Here is a 17,124-nt window from a genome sequence, read left to right as displayed (position 1 = left end):
CAAAGACTGATCACACATTATGTTACAGCCAGCTTATGTATATCGTATTATAAAATACGGCACATTATAGTTTTAAATCACATTTTATGGGACAAATTTTACTGTTTTCAGCATTATCAGAAAGGCTGTTTTATAGCTTGGTAGCAGAGCTTTGTATGTTTTGAAACATCCGACTAGTGTGACTAGTGTGAACTCGAGTCACAAATTGGACTTGATTAAACAAAAATCACAAAAGACTTGCACCTTGACTTGGACTTTAACATCAGTGACTTGTGACTTCACTTGGACTTGGGCCTTTTGACTTTAAAATTCTCAATGCCATCCCCAGAGCCCAAAGGTTAAAGAGTTTCAGATTTTAAATCTCAAACGTTTGCCACGGTTCAATTTACTTTATTTCACTTTCAGGACAACCTTAATGCTATTCTTTCCCAGCAAGTCGACATCTAATTTCCCAGAACCACTCTTTTTGAACCAATCAGTCAGTCATGATGCAGGAGGGAATCAGGAAGAACTCAGGTTACATTACTGAGCCGCCGCTGGGAAAAATGATATGATTTTTATTTGTCCATTAAAACTATGCAGTAGTCAACAAATACCAAATTACGGCATTTGAATCAGACAGGTCAAAAATGACAGACTGAGATGCAAAAACTTTCTACAAACTTGTTCTAACAAATACACTCAACATTTTAAAAGAGTTCATGATTGTTGTAACTTTTATATCAATCTGTTGTTGACAAATGGTAAATTACATTTAGTAAATAGTGCATTTTGACTTGTTTAGGACTGGAAACTCGTAGTTAAGGATCAGAACTTGAGACTTAGTTGTGACCTGCAAAACAATGACTTGTTAGTCACGGTCTTGTAAGTGACAGTGTAAGTGTTGTTTTCACACTGAATTTAGGCTACTGGGATTCAGAACAAACCCTAAATGTTCTTTCCCGTTAATTGCATGTCACAGAGGAGATTTACACAGACAGGCTGACACTTCATAAGCTCATTGTGTTTCACATCTTTGATAGTTTATTTACTTTTCACAAGATGCGTCATGTTGAGCAGCCTGCCTGACCAGAAATAGATACCATACAGTCTTTGTTAACACAGAGCTGCTGTTAAACTCACTGACACACAATTAGAAGTCTAAATGAGTAATGGCGACGGGCAGCACCTGCGCTCACTGTAAGTACGAGTCGGACAAGTTCTGAACCATCTGACTGTGCTGGCAAAAGTTCTACATAAAACAACTGCCAACCAACAAAACCAGTGACTTTTTTTTATCATTTAGTAATTGATTTCACCTTGTATCTCTTTTATTGTAAATCTGTATATTTAATTATGTTTTTATATTTTATTACTCTGTAAAGCACTTTGAATTGCCCTGTGTATGAAATGTGCTATACAAATAAAGCTGCCTTGCCTTGTCTTTTCTTATATAGTTGTATTGAGAGATGATAGTGAAACATTTGCTGCATATTTTAGGAAGACTCAGAAGAGGTGAAACAAAAACTAAAATTTCTTACACAGTGAAGGTCTTGGTAATATATAATATTGTTTTATTCAGTATTGTATTAGAATCTGTCTTTTAGGGACTGTTCTTCATTTATCAGAAGATGTGGGGTAGCTATGGTGTGACTCCTTTTTTTTTAAATCTTGACCCTTCTTGAAGTCCCAAATATTTTTTCTTGAGCCTCCCTGAGTCACTGCAGGAAAATGCATGGCCCTCCTCACCGATGCAACAAGCAAACAGTACGGGAGTGAGAGTTATCACCAAAACAAACAGCTAATTTCTTGAGCAAAATGCAAATCACATCATTATCATCACACGTCTGTATGCGCACTTCAGCAGAAAAAAGAGTGCACGGAAGAGTGTATGTAAAATAAATACAAGATACATCCATTCAGTGTTTTTTGTCCCTCCCCTAAGCCAAAATAAAAAAGTATAAGTCTCCCACTTTTTGCGCCACTCCCTCCCCCTAGTAAGTAATGAACAGTCACTTAATCTAACCAAAAAACATGTTGTGACTAAATTCTAGTTCTCATGTTTAGATGAGCAATAACAAATTAAACTTAATTAACAGTAAATACTGTGTAGAAAAAAAGGATTTTGCCCTTTGTCATTCCAAAGACGTCAATATTGTAAAACTGTATTAAATGTTATTTATTTATTTAAATCGCTCACTTAATCAGTGAGTCCTACACTTTGATGTGACTGTTTCTTTCAGGTTTCTCAAAATTACTTTGAATCCTTAATAGGATTTTATTTTTCAAACAAACAATTAATCTAAGACAAAAGCATAGACAAATAATAGGAAATCCCTTTTTATCTTTTATTTTTAATTCTTAGTGCAATCACTCAATCCCTTGAAGCATAAAAGAGTCCCCACCGTTGGTCACCACTGTTTGAGCGTTCCAGTTTTTCTCTCCATCCATTTACTATCGCAAAATAATCCTCTTCAGAGAATTCCTGCAGAGGACAGCAGGCAGGTATGATGAGCAATCATCCAAAGAATTTAGAGAGGAATTTATGTTCACTCGGTTCAATTAGTTTGAAAGATTGTGCATGCTAACCTGAATGAATTCGTCCTTGATGGCCTCCGCTCTCTGCAGCTCTGTCTTTATCACCTGGATGAACTGGGCTGTCCGGTCCTCTGCCTTAACATTACAGAAACCAGCTTCCTGAATGAACTACAGAGGAGAGACAGGACAGGATGAAGTAGAAACAGCACCACCAGCTGATGATACATTAGTAACACAGAGCACACAGTCACATTGTTTGAGCATTGAAGCTGTCTGTGCAGAAAACTTTCAACATTCATTCAATTCATTAAAATATATGCAACCTTAAATAGCAACTATCTTAATAACTTGAAATTGTAACTGAAGTTGTTTGATGTACACAGGCCAAACATTTAAATGATCGTATTAATTATATTGTGTTTTTTAAGACTTCTTTTATGGCATTTCATGTATTTAAGGGACATGAAAAGTGTAGGTATATTTAACATAGACTTTATATAAAGATGGATTACACGACAACCCAAAAGCAAAACCAAAACATCTTGATCACTCCCTGATGGTTGGCTGTAGTGAAGGTCATAAACTCGCCCGTCCGTGTCAGCAAATGGGACACGGGCTTCACTAAAAAATCAAAAAACATGTTAAATTACTTTTTCCCCCAAATATGTTTTTTTTTTTTTTTTTTAATCATTTTAGGTAGTTCTTGTCATACTAAAATGTTCAAAATGTTCCAAAATGTTGATTTAATTTTGGTTATTACTGTTTTTTTTGTTGCTATAAAAAGGATGCAATGATTTACAGCTGGGTGTGACAACTAGTGCTCTTGTACACATTGGCAATGGCTGCGATTAGTCAGACGGCGGAAACTCGCTACTTGCTACTGTGCAGACTGTCTCCAAATGATGTCATCGGTGTGAAAGGGCATCAGCTGTATATGGGATGTTATGGTTTCATTTTTGTTAAGTGGGGGGAAGCGGACACATGTATTTCATCTTTATATAAAGTCAGTGATATTCTACACACACTCACACACACATATATTTATGGTGATCTTTCAGCAATGCTGTTTTTTTCTTCTTGGCCTAAGGGACACTGTAACCAACTTGAGGTGTGTTCAGCTGATGTTACATTGTCTTGCACTGTGAAGTGATGGCAGAGACGCTGGACATTTTACTGCTCAATAACGTACTTGTCAGTGCTATCTGGCTGGCTAACTATGTAATGGTGACACAGCTTCTATATTCTGCTTAACACATCTTTGGCTTTCTATACTCATAATACTTACCTACTCATATTACTTACATCATATAAGCCAATATACACTATATGGACAAAAGTGTCGGGTCACACCTCCTAATCACTGAATTCCCGGCTTTCTTTCAGTCCCATTGCCACAGGTGTATAAAATCAAGCACCTAGCCATGCGGTTTGCCTTTACAAACATTTGTGAAAGAATGAGTCATTCTAAAGAGTTAAGTGAATTTGGGCGTGGTAATTTAATGGGATGCCGCTGATGCAACAAGTCAGTTCATGAAATTTCTTCCCTCCGAGATATTCCCAAATCAACTGTAAGTGGCATTATTGCAAAGATGAAGCATTTAGGAACCACAGCAACTCAGCCATGAAGTGGCAGGCCACGTAAAGTTATAGAGCGGGGTCGCCAAGTACTGATGAACATAGTGCGTAAAAGTTGCCAACGCTCTGCTGACTCAATAACTGCAGAGTTCCAAACCTCCTAAGGCATTAACATCAGCACAGAAACTGTGTGCCCGGAGCTTCTCGGCATGGCCGAGCAGCTGCACGCAAGCCTTAAATCAACAAAGACAACTGCAAGTGTCAGATGGAGTGGTGTAAAGCACGCCGCGACTGGACACTGGAGCAGTTTAAGCGTGTTCTGTGGAGTGATAAATCACGCCTCTCTATCTGGCAGTCTGATGGATGAGTCCGGGTTTGGAAAATTCCAGGAGAACGTTACCTGTCTGACTGCATTGTCCTGGGGTTGGCGTCAGCCCCTCAGTTAAACGAAAAGGAAATCTTAATGCTTCGGCTTACCACGACATTTTGGACAATTCTATGCTTCCAACTTTGTGGGAACAGTTTGGGGAAGGCCCTTTTCTGCTCCAGCATGACTGTGCCCCAGTGCACAAAGCAAGGTCATTAAAGACATGGTTGGATGAGTTTGGTGTGGAAGAACTTGACTGGCCCACACAGAGCCCTGACCTCAACCCTATCCAACACCTTTGGGATGAACTATAACGGAGATTGTGAGCCAGGCGCTCTCGTCCAACATCAGTGTCCGACCTCACAAATACTCTTCTGGATTAATGAAAAATTCCCACAGACACACTTCTTGACACATCTTGTAGAAAGCCTTCGCAGAAGAGTGGAAGCTGTTATAGCTGCAAAGCGAGGGGACCGACTCCATATGAATGCCTATGGATTTAGAACTGGATGTCATAAAAGCTCCTGTGGGTGTAATGTGTAGACGGCCCATTACTTTTGTCCATATAGTGTATCTGTGATAAGCTAATAACATCAGATTATCACTTAGTTTACAGATCAGATGTAACAGTGTGTGAACAGACACTGCAGTGTGCTCAACAACAATACATAAACATATTGGTAAAGAGCACCAAAGTTCCCATACGACAGTAGAGTCCTTTCACAAACTATCACATAATTTAGCTGTAATGTATATTCACCTTGCCATATTGTGAGGGTGTATAAAGGACATAGCCTCTCTGTTTGACGTAGGCCTCGAACATCGGCGTCCAGGGCTTCTCCCCGCAGCAGTAATCACTGATGAGCAACTTGCCACCTGGTTTTAACCATGACTGAACACAAACAACATGAACATTAAAATACAAAGCAGTTAAGTTACACAGGATGAAATCACATGAAAGGACCTAGTTTCTCAAAGAAATGCATGACATATAAAAATGTTGCTTTTATGTGTTTTGTAAGATTCACCACATTCCCTCTCCAAGCTACAAATTCAAACAGAGGTTTGCATATCAAAGACAGGACATAATGCTGCCATTTCATAAAATTTGAGAAAAAGCTCACATGGAAGCGTTTGAAGAGAGCCAGTTTGTCATCTATGTGCAGGATTGTGTCTCTGCTGTAGATCACATCAAAGGAACCTTCGGGGAACGACCTCTTAGTGGCGTCAGCCACCTCAAACTGGACCTGAGGTAAAGCGTATGCCATGACTCATTTGGGGAAAAAACATTTAAATGGAGAAAGACAACTTTGCTTTAACTTATTATTATAAAGTAAATGTTGATTGTACAATGTAACAATGACACAATCAATGTTTAGATTGGATCCTTATTGACCGAATCACCGCGACGTCACGCTATCAACAACAATAACTTCCTGGTAGACAACTGACAGTTGATTTGAATTGCGGAGATGTGTGAAATCAACTAACTTGTTTATTTCTGTTGTCATTTTCAGCTGTAACTGTAACATTTAATGCTATATGGTGAAACAGGGTGGTCCGACCTATCAGATGTTTCTGCTGTGATTATTATATGTACTACGTTGCTTTGTTGTAAACCAAATCCACCGACATGAAAGCTAAGCAAAGTACTGCTGTGGACGGGGCCACAGCTTAACATATTTTAGCCACCTAAATTAATAACAATTTAGATACATTGTACTTAATATGTGGAATATTTGAATATTTTTACCACTTTAAATTTCACACTAACCAACCGCAGTAACGGTAGACTAGCAGTTCAGTGATCCACTAAGTTAAATTACTGTTTTTGTCTGTTTTGAGTTCAATGGCTTTGATATAACAGCTTCAAACCTTAAACTGATAATGATTTTTTTGGGGGGGCTTTTTTAGGTGTCTAAAAACCACCTGAGCAATGCAGCATTTTCCCAGTACCATCTGATCTTATGTATGTGACACAAGGATGTTCTACCGAGAAGTTTTTGTTAATAAACACTGTTATTTGGTCTATAAGCTTCACTTTTGTTTTGTTTGGAGGTTTGTAATTCTGTCTGCCAGCGAGTACAATCTCCTGGTAAAATGAGGGCTCACTTTACTGCACAAAGTAACTGCATAAACCTTTGCAGAACCAAAACAATAAGAGGTTAGTGCTTTTGTTTTCCCTGGTAGCTATCGGTGGCTATCCCCAGTTGCCAAAGAGTATAGATCTTTGCAGTTATTATCTACAGAAGTGAAAATGGCGGTGGAACAAACAAAGTAACTGAAAAATTTGCAACAGAAGCCCCAACAAAAATACCACTTGAAAACGCTAGAAGGGAAAAGTTGAAAATCTTTGCGCTTCAATCCAGCTATTATCAGTGGTATTTAATGACATACTGATGGCATCTTCTCAGTGGTTGCCCTCTCCATGGCGATGTCCACCATGTTTTCTGACAGGTCCAGGCCAAGCACCTCCACTCCAAAGGTCTGAAAAGTAATAATTATTGTGATCACTACAGTCCTTTCAATCATTACAAAATCCCTTTTAATCATTATTAGTGTCACCGTGACTGTGCCAGATTCCTCAGCTCCTACCTTTGCCATGTAGAAGTCTCCTCCACCAATGCCACAGCCGATGTCTAAAACCTTCTGTCCGGGCTTCAGGTTCAGCAGGTCCACAAACTCCTGTCAGCAGGAAAAAAAGATTTCGTTCATTAGTTTAATAACAGTCCAAAGAAAAAAAGCTTCATGCTTCTGCCTTTATGTGCTCAGTATGTCCATTGTTTGGGAAAAAATGTATGATTAGGACAAAGATATTGAGGGTTGCAGGTTTTATGCTACTGAGTTTATTTCAATAGTCATATCTCATATCCTATACTACACAGAGAGCAGATGCATGTAGATAGAAAACACAGATTTCCTCACAAACAGATAATGGAAACTTTCAAAGACGAGCAGAGGAAGCAGGAGGGAAGAGGAGTATCCGCTGATAGAGCTGCTATGATAGAGACTGGCTCTGTTGCTGTTGAAGGTCATTTATAGCAAACCGGTACTCCCTGGAAGAAGGGATCTTATATCTTAATGGGACCTCCCTGACCAAATAAAGGATAAAATAAGAAACATTTGTTTGATAGCCAAACTACGAGTCTACAGTCACAGTTTCAACTCTATGAGGTTGTGTTTAGGTACAGCTGTGATTCATGATCATGTAAACATGTTGATGTTAAGTAAAGTGAATGTTTTTGTTTGTTGTTTTAAAGACTATATTCCTACCTTGGTGGTGCTGGGTCCGCCTGTGCTGACGTAACCAGCCCCAAACATCTTCTCGTATCGCAGGATGCCGCGGTTGGTGTACTGCTGGTTGTCCAGGAACTGCTGAAAGGTGGTGAATCCGTTCTGGGTGCTCGAGGAGCGGGAGACCTTCTCCAGAAGCCAGCAGATCTGATTTGGATTGTTTTTCATCTAAAAAAGGACGAGGTCAGAAAAGATGGAGACAGGGCAGGGAGTGAAGAAGAGAAAGGAAGGGGTTAAAATCCTCACTTCTACATTACACACTCCAAAGCTGTTTTATTTTACACCTAAAGATTCACTAGACAACTCAAATGGCTCTACCTCAACATAGGCTTGAACTTTCTTTTTCAACACAATGTCGAAACCTAATTTTTGGTCCTCCTCTGGTCCCCGTACTTGTAGCGATGACACCAACTGGCTGTAATGTGCTTCAGTGCGGTAGCAGGTCGGGTTGAAGTCCCTCTTGGAGTCACCTTGGTAGAAAGTTACAAGTTAAATCTGATTGTTTGGTAAGAAAAAGATACTGGCTGCTGAGGAGTCGTCCTATTTTAATTGCTCAACTCAGATTCCACTCTCATCAATGTTTCAATCCTGATGAATAATCAGAATTGATGTGAGTGTTTTCTTGCAGGTTGAGTACCTGACCGGTGGTTGCAGGACTCTCTGAAGAAAAGAAAGCCACCGGGCCGAAGCCAACCCAGAATCTTCTCCATGAAGGAGTTAAGCTCCTCATCGCTGAGATACATCAGCAGCCAGTTGGAGAAGATGAAGTCAATGCTGAGGGGAACAATGAAAGGACACATTTAACATTAAAATATAATAATATAATATAATTTTTAAAAAGTATATAATAAAAAGCTAAAACTATTTTCTTTTGCCTAAATAAAGACAGTAGTTTAGTTTTAAAATACTATATAAGACCTGATGGCCAAAGAATCCAATAGCTGTAATGGGGTTGTTGCACATTACTGTCTGTCTTTTATCCTCCTTCAAAATGCATGATTTCCATCCTGCTTTAATCTGAATAAATGGTGCTAAATGAAAACTTTTGGGATCACCAAGGTGACTGAATATTCTCCGAAAGGAGTGTGAATGTACCAATTACCAAGGCATTTCAGTAAAAATCATTGCCTGTATTACAATAATGAATGTAGCCACTGTGATGCTACCCGTTGGTTTATAGACTCCTATTGTGAAGCCTTGAGTTTGACATTTAGGTGGCTGCCATCACCTTTTTTATGAAGTAGAAGCGACCATATATACAAAACTTAAACTCACCACCTAAGAATCATAAGGTTCTGTCTGTATTATGAGCGGTTTTGAGATATTGAGCTTCAGAGATTTCATTACAAATAGGAAAAATAATATTAACCTTTTTGTTTTCTAAAAAAAAAAAAGCCTAAAAAGGCATATAACTTAAAAAAACATCTCACATAATGTAAATGAGTTACCACAAAATAAAAATATATGAATACCTAAATTTTGAAAAAAATGTCAGAAAGAACCTTATAATTCTAAGGTGATTTAGAATTATGTGTTTTTTTGTAAAAAAAAAAAAAAAAAAAAAACAGGCTGTAAGCATGTTTATTTCTGCTGTGGTAAAGTTGGGCATTTTAACACAGGGGTCTTTGAGGACTGACTTTATTTTGGAGCCAGCCTCTAGTGGCCGTTGAAGAACTGCAGTTTTCAGATCTTGTGCCTTAGCTTTATTTTCAGCATCAGTGGTTGCTGCTTGGGAAAAATCCCAAATGTCAACCTCATGCTGGTGCGTCAGGAAAAGTCTAACTTTAAGTTAGACAAGGCTTCATCTTCTATGAACAACGAATGCCTGGTCAACATATATCTTAGCACACACCTGTTTTCGGGGATATCCAGCTTTGTGACGTCAGCTTGGATGAAGGTAGCGTTGCTATGGTGACCATTTTCTTGCCTGTTCTTCTCCACAAAGCTTCCCATGAAGTCCACAGCTGTCACATGGGCGGCCTTGGTCAGCAGGTGGCTGGTGAAACGCCTGTAGAGACACGTCAATAAAAAATATCACAGTATTACCTAATTACTATTATCCTTAACAGTTACAATGACCCTTAAAGGAATAATAACAAAAGGGTTTTTTGTTGTTGTTTAACAAATGCTTTACAATAATCAGAATTTGTAATTTTTCTTTTAAATGAAAGTTTGTGTAAAAAGTCTGTCAGGAAGTGGAGGAGGACAGGAGATGTGCATGTAAAAGTGAGATTCTCCACCTGGTTACATATTTTTTTTCACAACTGTAGATGAGCAAATGTATAACAGTTAATATACCTCAGTAGGCATTGAAACATGTATACTGCTTCAACCCTAGGTAATAGACATATTAATTTTTTTTGAAGACCTTTTCAAGATGATTTTTGAAAACAATTTTAAGGCCAATTTTTGGAAAAATGTGTATTCTCATTCAAGCATTTCAGGTAGGTAAGCAGTAGGTGGTCCTGTGCAGAGAGAAGTTTTGTGTAGAAATATGGTCATCAGAGTGGGTTAGGTTAATTTATTTTTCCAACAGTTAAGTGTACATATAAATTAAACAAACAGAGTAAGGTTCATTAGTAGGTTTAATGATTGATAAAGTAAATTAGGAAAAAATGATTGTGGCAATTAAGACCTCACAAATTCAATTTGAAGACTTTTTAATAGCTTTTAGGCGTAATATCTATAAAACTGAATTTAGGACTTTTAGAGGACCCGCAGACACCTTGTTTTTTAATGTACCAACAAAACATCAAAAACATAATTTGATCACCTAAATTTAAAAATTGCTTTCTGATACAGGATCCTAAATTAAAGAGAAAACCCTGAAAAAACCTGCTCACACACATCCACCACTACTGACAGTCTGACGCCGCTCACCCAATGCCGGCTCCCAGTTCCAGCACTCTGAATCCGTCCAAGCAGGGCAGCATGGACAGGATCTCAGGCAGCTCACACTGGGTCAGCTCCCTGGCACGAGAGTCCAGCATCATCTCCTCCACTGTGGCGGCCTTGGAGTGCTCCTTCCAAAACTCTGTCATGTTGTTGCGAGCTGTGGGGCACAACCAGATTAAATCAGCAAAAACTATTACAAAATTTCTTACTGCAGAAGGATGATGAGCAAGAAGAGAAATTGCATAACTTTGCTTGGTCAAACAAAAGGAGAATAAGAGGAGAATATGTGGCAAAGTTCAAAAACCCCTGCCTGTCAATCATCTATCACAGGGTTCAAAAAACAAAAACAAGTATTCCATGTGTTTATCTTATTGATTATATCTGACACAAAATGTGCAACTAGACTTTTTTTTTTTTTTTTAAAAAAAAGAGGAAACAGAATCAACTCAATTTACATGAACTCCATTGAAAATTGACAGAGATGTATGTTAATACATAACTTTTGAGCAAAAATTCTTCAAAAACAGTCAACCATTAGTCAAATCTGATTTCAGCAACTGATGTTAAAACAATACACTGGCGTGGCACAACTGCAGCTACTAGGCTGTGTAGATTTCCCTAGAATTCATATTTCATTTGCTCGCTAATACAATTTCAGATGTTTTTGTCTGGAGGCTGTGGAGTATTTACACCCACTACACAACAGGTTTTACTTGTTTTGTTAAGAGGGAGATGGATGCATACCATGCAGAGGTAAACAACAAACTCAGATCTTTTGCTTATGCAAAAATAGAAAAACCACAGTGTTACAAGTTATTATTACATTTTGCATTCAAAATTGTACTAAATTAGAAGAGCATAAGTAATGGTATCAAAATATACTTAATGTATGATAAATTCTGATTCTGCAGAATGTCCCAATTCAGAATAACATAAATTATTGGGTTATATAATTCATTATGCTTTAATCTTTAATGCTGCAGCTGGTGAAGACAGAGCTCATTTTAATCACCTCATATAGTGTTTGGTAGCTGTGAATTTCTCCCCTGAGAATTGGTAAAACTGTACCCTAATCTACAATATTAAGTCATAGTTTATTTGTTGATTATATTTTGTATTATTAATCTGAAAAGTAAATAAAGCTGTCAAGTGAAGTAAAAATTACAATATATCTTTCGGAGACGTAGTGGAGAAGAAGCACAAGAAGCAGCAAGAAAATAGATATCAAGTAAAAGTGTCTCAAATTTGTACTTGAGTAAATGCATTTAGTTACTTTCCACCACTGATAACATGGTAACTGTTAATGCGGCAGCAAGAAATAATGCCCCAAATATTCAAAATAGTTGGATTAAAGTAATTTATCAACAACCTTGAAGAAAGCCATTGGTTTGTAATATCTACCAGCAGAAAAAGTTTCAGAACATTTTGCAATAATGCACTGGCAGTTTATTAAAAAACTGACATGTATTACAGCCTTTATATAAAAAAGCAGAAACAACGAAAAATATGGCAAAAATAAGACAAACTTAAAAAATAACTTTCCTCTCTTAAACATTCCCGATCCTCTGTTGCTATAAATCCACAGACACCTCATAAATTACACTTTGCTAAGCTATCAGCAGTGCACTGTATAGTGTGCACTAACTTCCACTTATCCAATAAAAAATGATAACAAAAATAAATGTGTCTTCACAGTCCAGGGCCTGGTAACACACTAAACTCTAGGGTAACTGCAGGTTAAAATTCAAGCCGGCAGAAGCCGCAGGGTCCAACTGACAGCTGAAAAAAATCAGTCAAACCACTGACACATTCCAGCACTGTGTTCACAGTGGGATTACTTCCACCAGCTGAGTGAACAATTTCCACAAAACAACATGTGGCTGCTCCAACAAAGTCCAGCATCAGTCTCATCAGGCTTAAAGACACGAGTCTTCACACCGGTAAAATATTGACTCTACTCATACCTTTTTCCATGGTGGTCTTTAGTTGATTTATTGTAAAAATGATTAAATACTTTACACTTTGTCTGGTAATTAAGGATCAATTATAAGAGGGTTAGTCCTCTCTGAGAGAGTGCAGGTTTCAGCATGTGTGCGCTCTTTAAATAACAGGACGCTCGGAGGAGATGGAAACTGACCATTAGGATGCGCTCAACATGAGGGGAGGGGACGGAGCGAACATGAATAATCATAGGGGGAACAAGGGTCCGCGCGCTATCAGAAGCACCTTTATGAGCGTAAATCCCCGGACAGCGTGCGCACATATTAACCCACCCAAAGCCTTGAGACCCCTCGGATAAGTAAGTGTATCAGTGATGCAAACTCACGGTGGTTGGTTTATGTTGAATGGTGAAGTCGTGTGTGTCCGACGGCGACAGTCTCCCCTCACCGGCTCACCACGCCTCAGTTGTGCTGACAAGCAGGAAATGTCCTGTGGCATTCACGGATTACGCAACATTGCCTCATGGTGCAGCTAAAAAACCTCAGAGCTGTTAAGGTGGAGAGTGATGATTGCTGACAGTACAGGTGAAACTACGTAACTTCTCAAGGTACTGACATTTTTTTTAAAATTGGAGCAAAGCATGCTGATGCACAAGGACACTCCGATTGTCTGTTTTAAAAACTCTGAATGTGCACATAAGTTATTATAAATGATTGATAATGAAATGATCCTTGCTTTTGATCATTGCTTAGGTTGATTTCAAAGCTGCAACAGTTTTCAGTGATGTGTGCAGGAGCGGCCCAAGTGATGAACTTAACAAGGTGATGGTGAAAAGAAGCTCAGACAAAAAATGATTGTCACTTTCTCATAAGGCATTATAAGCTGTGACTAAGAGCTTTAAAAATGGTTAATACATAATTAACTAATTCTTTATAGTTCAGTAATAAGCTGCTAGTGAGCAAAACCTTTGGGTTGCCAGGTTAAAAAAAAACTATTGTCAATAAATGTTGGTAAACCATTAATTTTACAGTTACAGGTGTTAATAAAGTCATTAAAATGGAGTCAGGAGTTAATAACCCAACACAAAAAGTTAGCACAGCAATTTTAGATGTTATGAAGTCACTGAGAGACTTTTTACCAAAATTTATCAAGTATCATGATATGCCGATACCGTTCTGCCTTTCCCAATAGAGTCAGATATCTGAGCTTGTGCATCGGCTAATAAGAAGTACCAATCTGATATGACTGTTATAAAAAGTAAAAACAAACAAGCAACAACAAAACAAAAAAAACCAAAAAAAAACAGCTGTATACTCCTAACCCAATATGAATGTGAAATTATTGCTATCACTGTTGTAAGGCATGGCCCTGGTTAAACCCTATGTAAAACATGCAGAAAATACATACAAAGATCAAATGCCATAAAGTATTTTGCTATCGGCTTATGTTACACTATTTACCAGAAATCAATCTTTTGCTGCTCTAAAAAACAGTAGTTGCCAGAGTTCAACTAGCTGTTAGTCTACTGTTGAGATTGGCAAAGATGAATTGATTTCCAAAAAAAAGTGCTATGTTTTTATCCGGGTTTGAAACTGCTTTAAAGTTTATTAATAAATCACGTGGTATCATATTAATGAATAAACTCTGAGACATTTCTGATAAATAAGATAAAACGGGTTGTATGTGGAATTCTGAGCTCATCAGTTGTTTGCACACAGTTTTGGGCGGGTCACGTAGGTGGCTGAGCCCGAGGTTAACAGCTATGCTTCTACACCGGCGACAGCTGTGGCCAGAGGCATTATGTTTTCGGGTTGTCTGTTCGTCCATACGTACATACATCTGGCCCACTCTTGCAAACGCTATATCGCAATATAAGAGTGCCCTGAGGCAATTGCTTCAGATTTAGCACAAATGTACACTTGGACTCAAGGATCAACTGATTAGATTTTGGTGGTCATAGGTCAAAGTTCAAGGTCACTATGACTGTCTCCTTCTCATTGTTGTGAAAGCGATATCTCAAAAACACCTTGAGGAAACTACCTCAAATTTGGCACAAAAATTCAAATAGATTTAAGGATGAAATGATTAGACTTTGGTGGTCAAATTGACCTTAGATCCGTCTCAATCTTGTGAAAGCGATATCTCAAGAACACCTTCAGAGAATTTATTCGGATTTGACACAAAGATGCACTTGGACTCAGCGATGAGCTGATTAGAATTTGGTGTTTAAAGGTCAAGGTCAATGTGATCTTTCCTCTGTCTCCTTTACATGAACGCAATATCTGAAGATGGCCTTGAGAGAATTGCCTCAAACTTGGCACAAACATTCACATGGACGCAAGAATAATCTGATTAAAATCTGGTGGCCAAATGTCAAAAGTCAAAGTCACAGTGACCTCATACAACAGGTTTTTAACTCAAAACCCATCTTGAAACTGTGCTGACTGCACAGATCTTCTGTGTCTGAAGTGTCCATGTTTTCAGACATTGATGTAAGATCTAAGTGCACGGAGGCATACAACCACATGGCGGTATATCTAGTTTACATACTAGTGTGAAATTGAAGCAAAATGCACATTTTTTTATGTTTTCTACTGCACATATTTAATTTTATATTTTCATTTTATATCTTCTTTTTATTTAATATGTTACTTAATTTTCATTTTGTACTTTTTATTGCTACTTCTTTCATTCTCTATGCTTGGCATCAGAGCGACTGTAATGAATCACAAAATCCCCCTGAGATGACGTATTTTTGACTCTGATTCTGAGGTTGTCAGTGCTTTCTACAAAGCTTCACCTGCTGGAGCTGGGGAGGTGTGGGTGCTTTGGGTTTCTCATACCCACAGAGTAACACATCCAGTGTGTCAGCCAGTTCTCAGCAGTGTGAGTGGGTGGTTTCCTGTAGCTGGTGGTGTTTTACATTTTCAGTGAAACTCACACTTCTTGTCAGTGTGTTTCAGTGTCAAAATTTTTATACTCACTTCTGCAGGCCCTCTACCTTGACCTAGTGACGCTGTCCAAGTTTGGCTGTGATGTGTCATTGTTTTATCTCTGCCAAGCTTTGCTGAGAACAGATAAAAACACACTAAACTGCAGAGAGCCTGCCTGAAGAGGAGGGTCTTGGTGGACTTCCAAAACTCTGGTGTGGTTCGATTTTATTTAGCCAACCACAAGATTGTGTGAGAGATGATTAGATGCACAATTATTATTTTCTCTTTGGTGTGGACCAGATGTCCCGAACAACAGGTGTGAAAGTGACCTGCGACAGTTCAAAAAGTACACAGAAAATTTTTACCACTCAGAGTGCTATGGAGAAATGTTTTTAAGAGTCATGCAAGAATGATTTTCTTATGCTAAACCTTTCTTGACGAGCCATGATGATAATATGGCGAACAGAAGTTTACACAGAAGTGTATTTACTTAAACTAAAGGAATAACTTGGATTTTTGAAGTGGGATTGTATGCGGTATTATTTGTAGTCAGTGTATTACATACAGAAGATGGCAGTCAGCACGCCCCCAATTTCGAGGAGCAAGCAGTAGTACTGTCACACATTGGTGGTGCCCAAAGATGAACAAAGGACTACTTTTAGAGTGCCGTAACGTTCAGCGCATGTCATGTGACGAGGAACAACCCATAACAGCTGTCGGATATGTTTCCTTTCTTTTGTAAACATTCATCTATGGTACATATGACAGAGATGATAATTTTAGCGCAGGGCTATCCATAGCTTTACATCTTGCTAAGACAAAATTTTAGGCCTTAAAAAAACAACACCTGGGAGGCAAAGTAAAGAAACAGACAGATAGCGGAGAATTGGGGAGTGGACAACAGATGCACTTGTTACAATGTGTGAAAGCATCATGAGTAAAAATACTTGGATGACAGCCAACATAAAACAAAGGAAATCAATTAAAAAATGTGCTTGATCGGCACTGATACATATGTTTGAGACTGTATCAGGACATCCCGACTGCCTGCCTCTCTGAGCTTGAAGCATTCCCACCACCATGCACTCTATGTAATACACCCGCTATGGATAAATACTTCATACAACCATCACTTCAAAAATATAATTTATCCCTTTAATTTCAGTATCTTTCAAACTTCAAATTCAACTCAGATTGAGGCAATATGATTACAGGTCAAATGAGTTAACATTGCAAAATGAGGTGCATGGGTGACACAGGGGTGTTGTAATCTACCTGCATTTCCTCTGTCCCATGAACAGAACGCAGAAAATCGCAGTTAGCAGGAGCAAACAGAGAAAAGTAGAAAATATTTGTTGACTCCATTGGTTGATGGATTTAAAACTTTCATTTTGTACAAGAGAGAAAAGGTTTTTGGTACCAAAGCAGTAGAAATCTGTGTCATTTTGTGCATAGGTTATGTGTGTGTGTGTGTGTGTGTATGTGTGTGTGTGTGTGTGTGTGTGTGTGATTTAGTGTTTGTGTTTGACTTCTTGCCCAGTTCCAACATAACCACATCCAAAGGTCATTGTAACTGGACTGAGCTGGATGAGGTCTGCAGAT

At 38.4% G+C, this 17,124-nt stretch overlaps 1 protein-coding gene across 2 annotated transcripts; it reads right to left on the bottom strand.

Annotated features, from left to right (window-relative positions):
- Nucleotides 1-1,529: 1,529 nt before the first annotated feature.
- Nucleotides 1,530-13,061, bottom strand: pmt (phosphoethanolamine methyltransferase). Of its 2 annotated transcripts, none has more exons than XM_042492710.1 (12): nucleotides 12,975-13,061; nucleotides 10,634-10,805; nucleotides 9,606-9,761; nucleotides 8,391-8,527; nucleotides 8,072-8,223; nucleotides 7,733-7,921; nucleotides 7,055-7,144; nucleotides 6,857-6,946; nucleotides 5,584-5,706; nucleotides 5,220-5,351; nucleotides 2,569-2,685; nucleotides 1,530-2,464 (listed from the first exon to the last, which is right to left on the bottom strand). In XM_042492710.1, exons 2-12 carry the CDS (start codon nucleotides 10,792-10,794, stop codon nucleotides 2,354-2,356), a joined length of 1,458 nt encoding a protein of 485 aa, XP_042348644.1. In that variant the 5' UTR covers nucleotides 10,795-10,805; nucleotides 12,975-13,061; the 3' UTR covers nucleotides 1,530-2,353. The 2 variants fall into 2 exon arrangements, with proteins under 2 accessions (XP_042348644.1, XP_042348643.1); XM_042492709.1 differs by lacking the exon at nucleotides 12,975-13,061 and adding an exon at nucleotides 12,613-12,736.
- Nucleotides 13,062-17,124: the final 4,063 nt, after the last annotated feature.

This window comes from Plectropomus leopardus, chromosome 9, assembly GCF_008729295.1.
Source record: "Plectropomus leopardus isolate mb chromosome 9, YSFRI_Pleo_2.0, whole genome shotgun sequence".
NCBI classification, from domain to species: Eukaryota; Metazoa; Chordata; class Actinopteri; order Perciformes; family Serranidae; genus Plectropomus; species Plectropomus leopardus.
Note: the sequence above shows the minus strand (reverse complement) of the source record. Positions and strands in the feature narration are given on the sequence as shown.

What these genes read in the sequence shown, in the direction of transcription:
- pmt (XM_042492709.1), bottom strand. An exon ending in GTCCTGCAACCACCGGTCAG is followed by an intron (nt 8,224 to 8,390) that starts GTACTCAACCTG and finishes CTTTCTACCAAG; the next exon opens with GTGACTCCAAGAGGGACTTC. An exon ending in TCAAGGACGAATTCATTCAG is followed by an intron (nt 2,465 to 2,568) that starts GTTAGCATGCAC and finishes TGTCCTCTGCAG; the next exon opens with GAATTCTCTGAAGAGGATTA.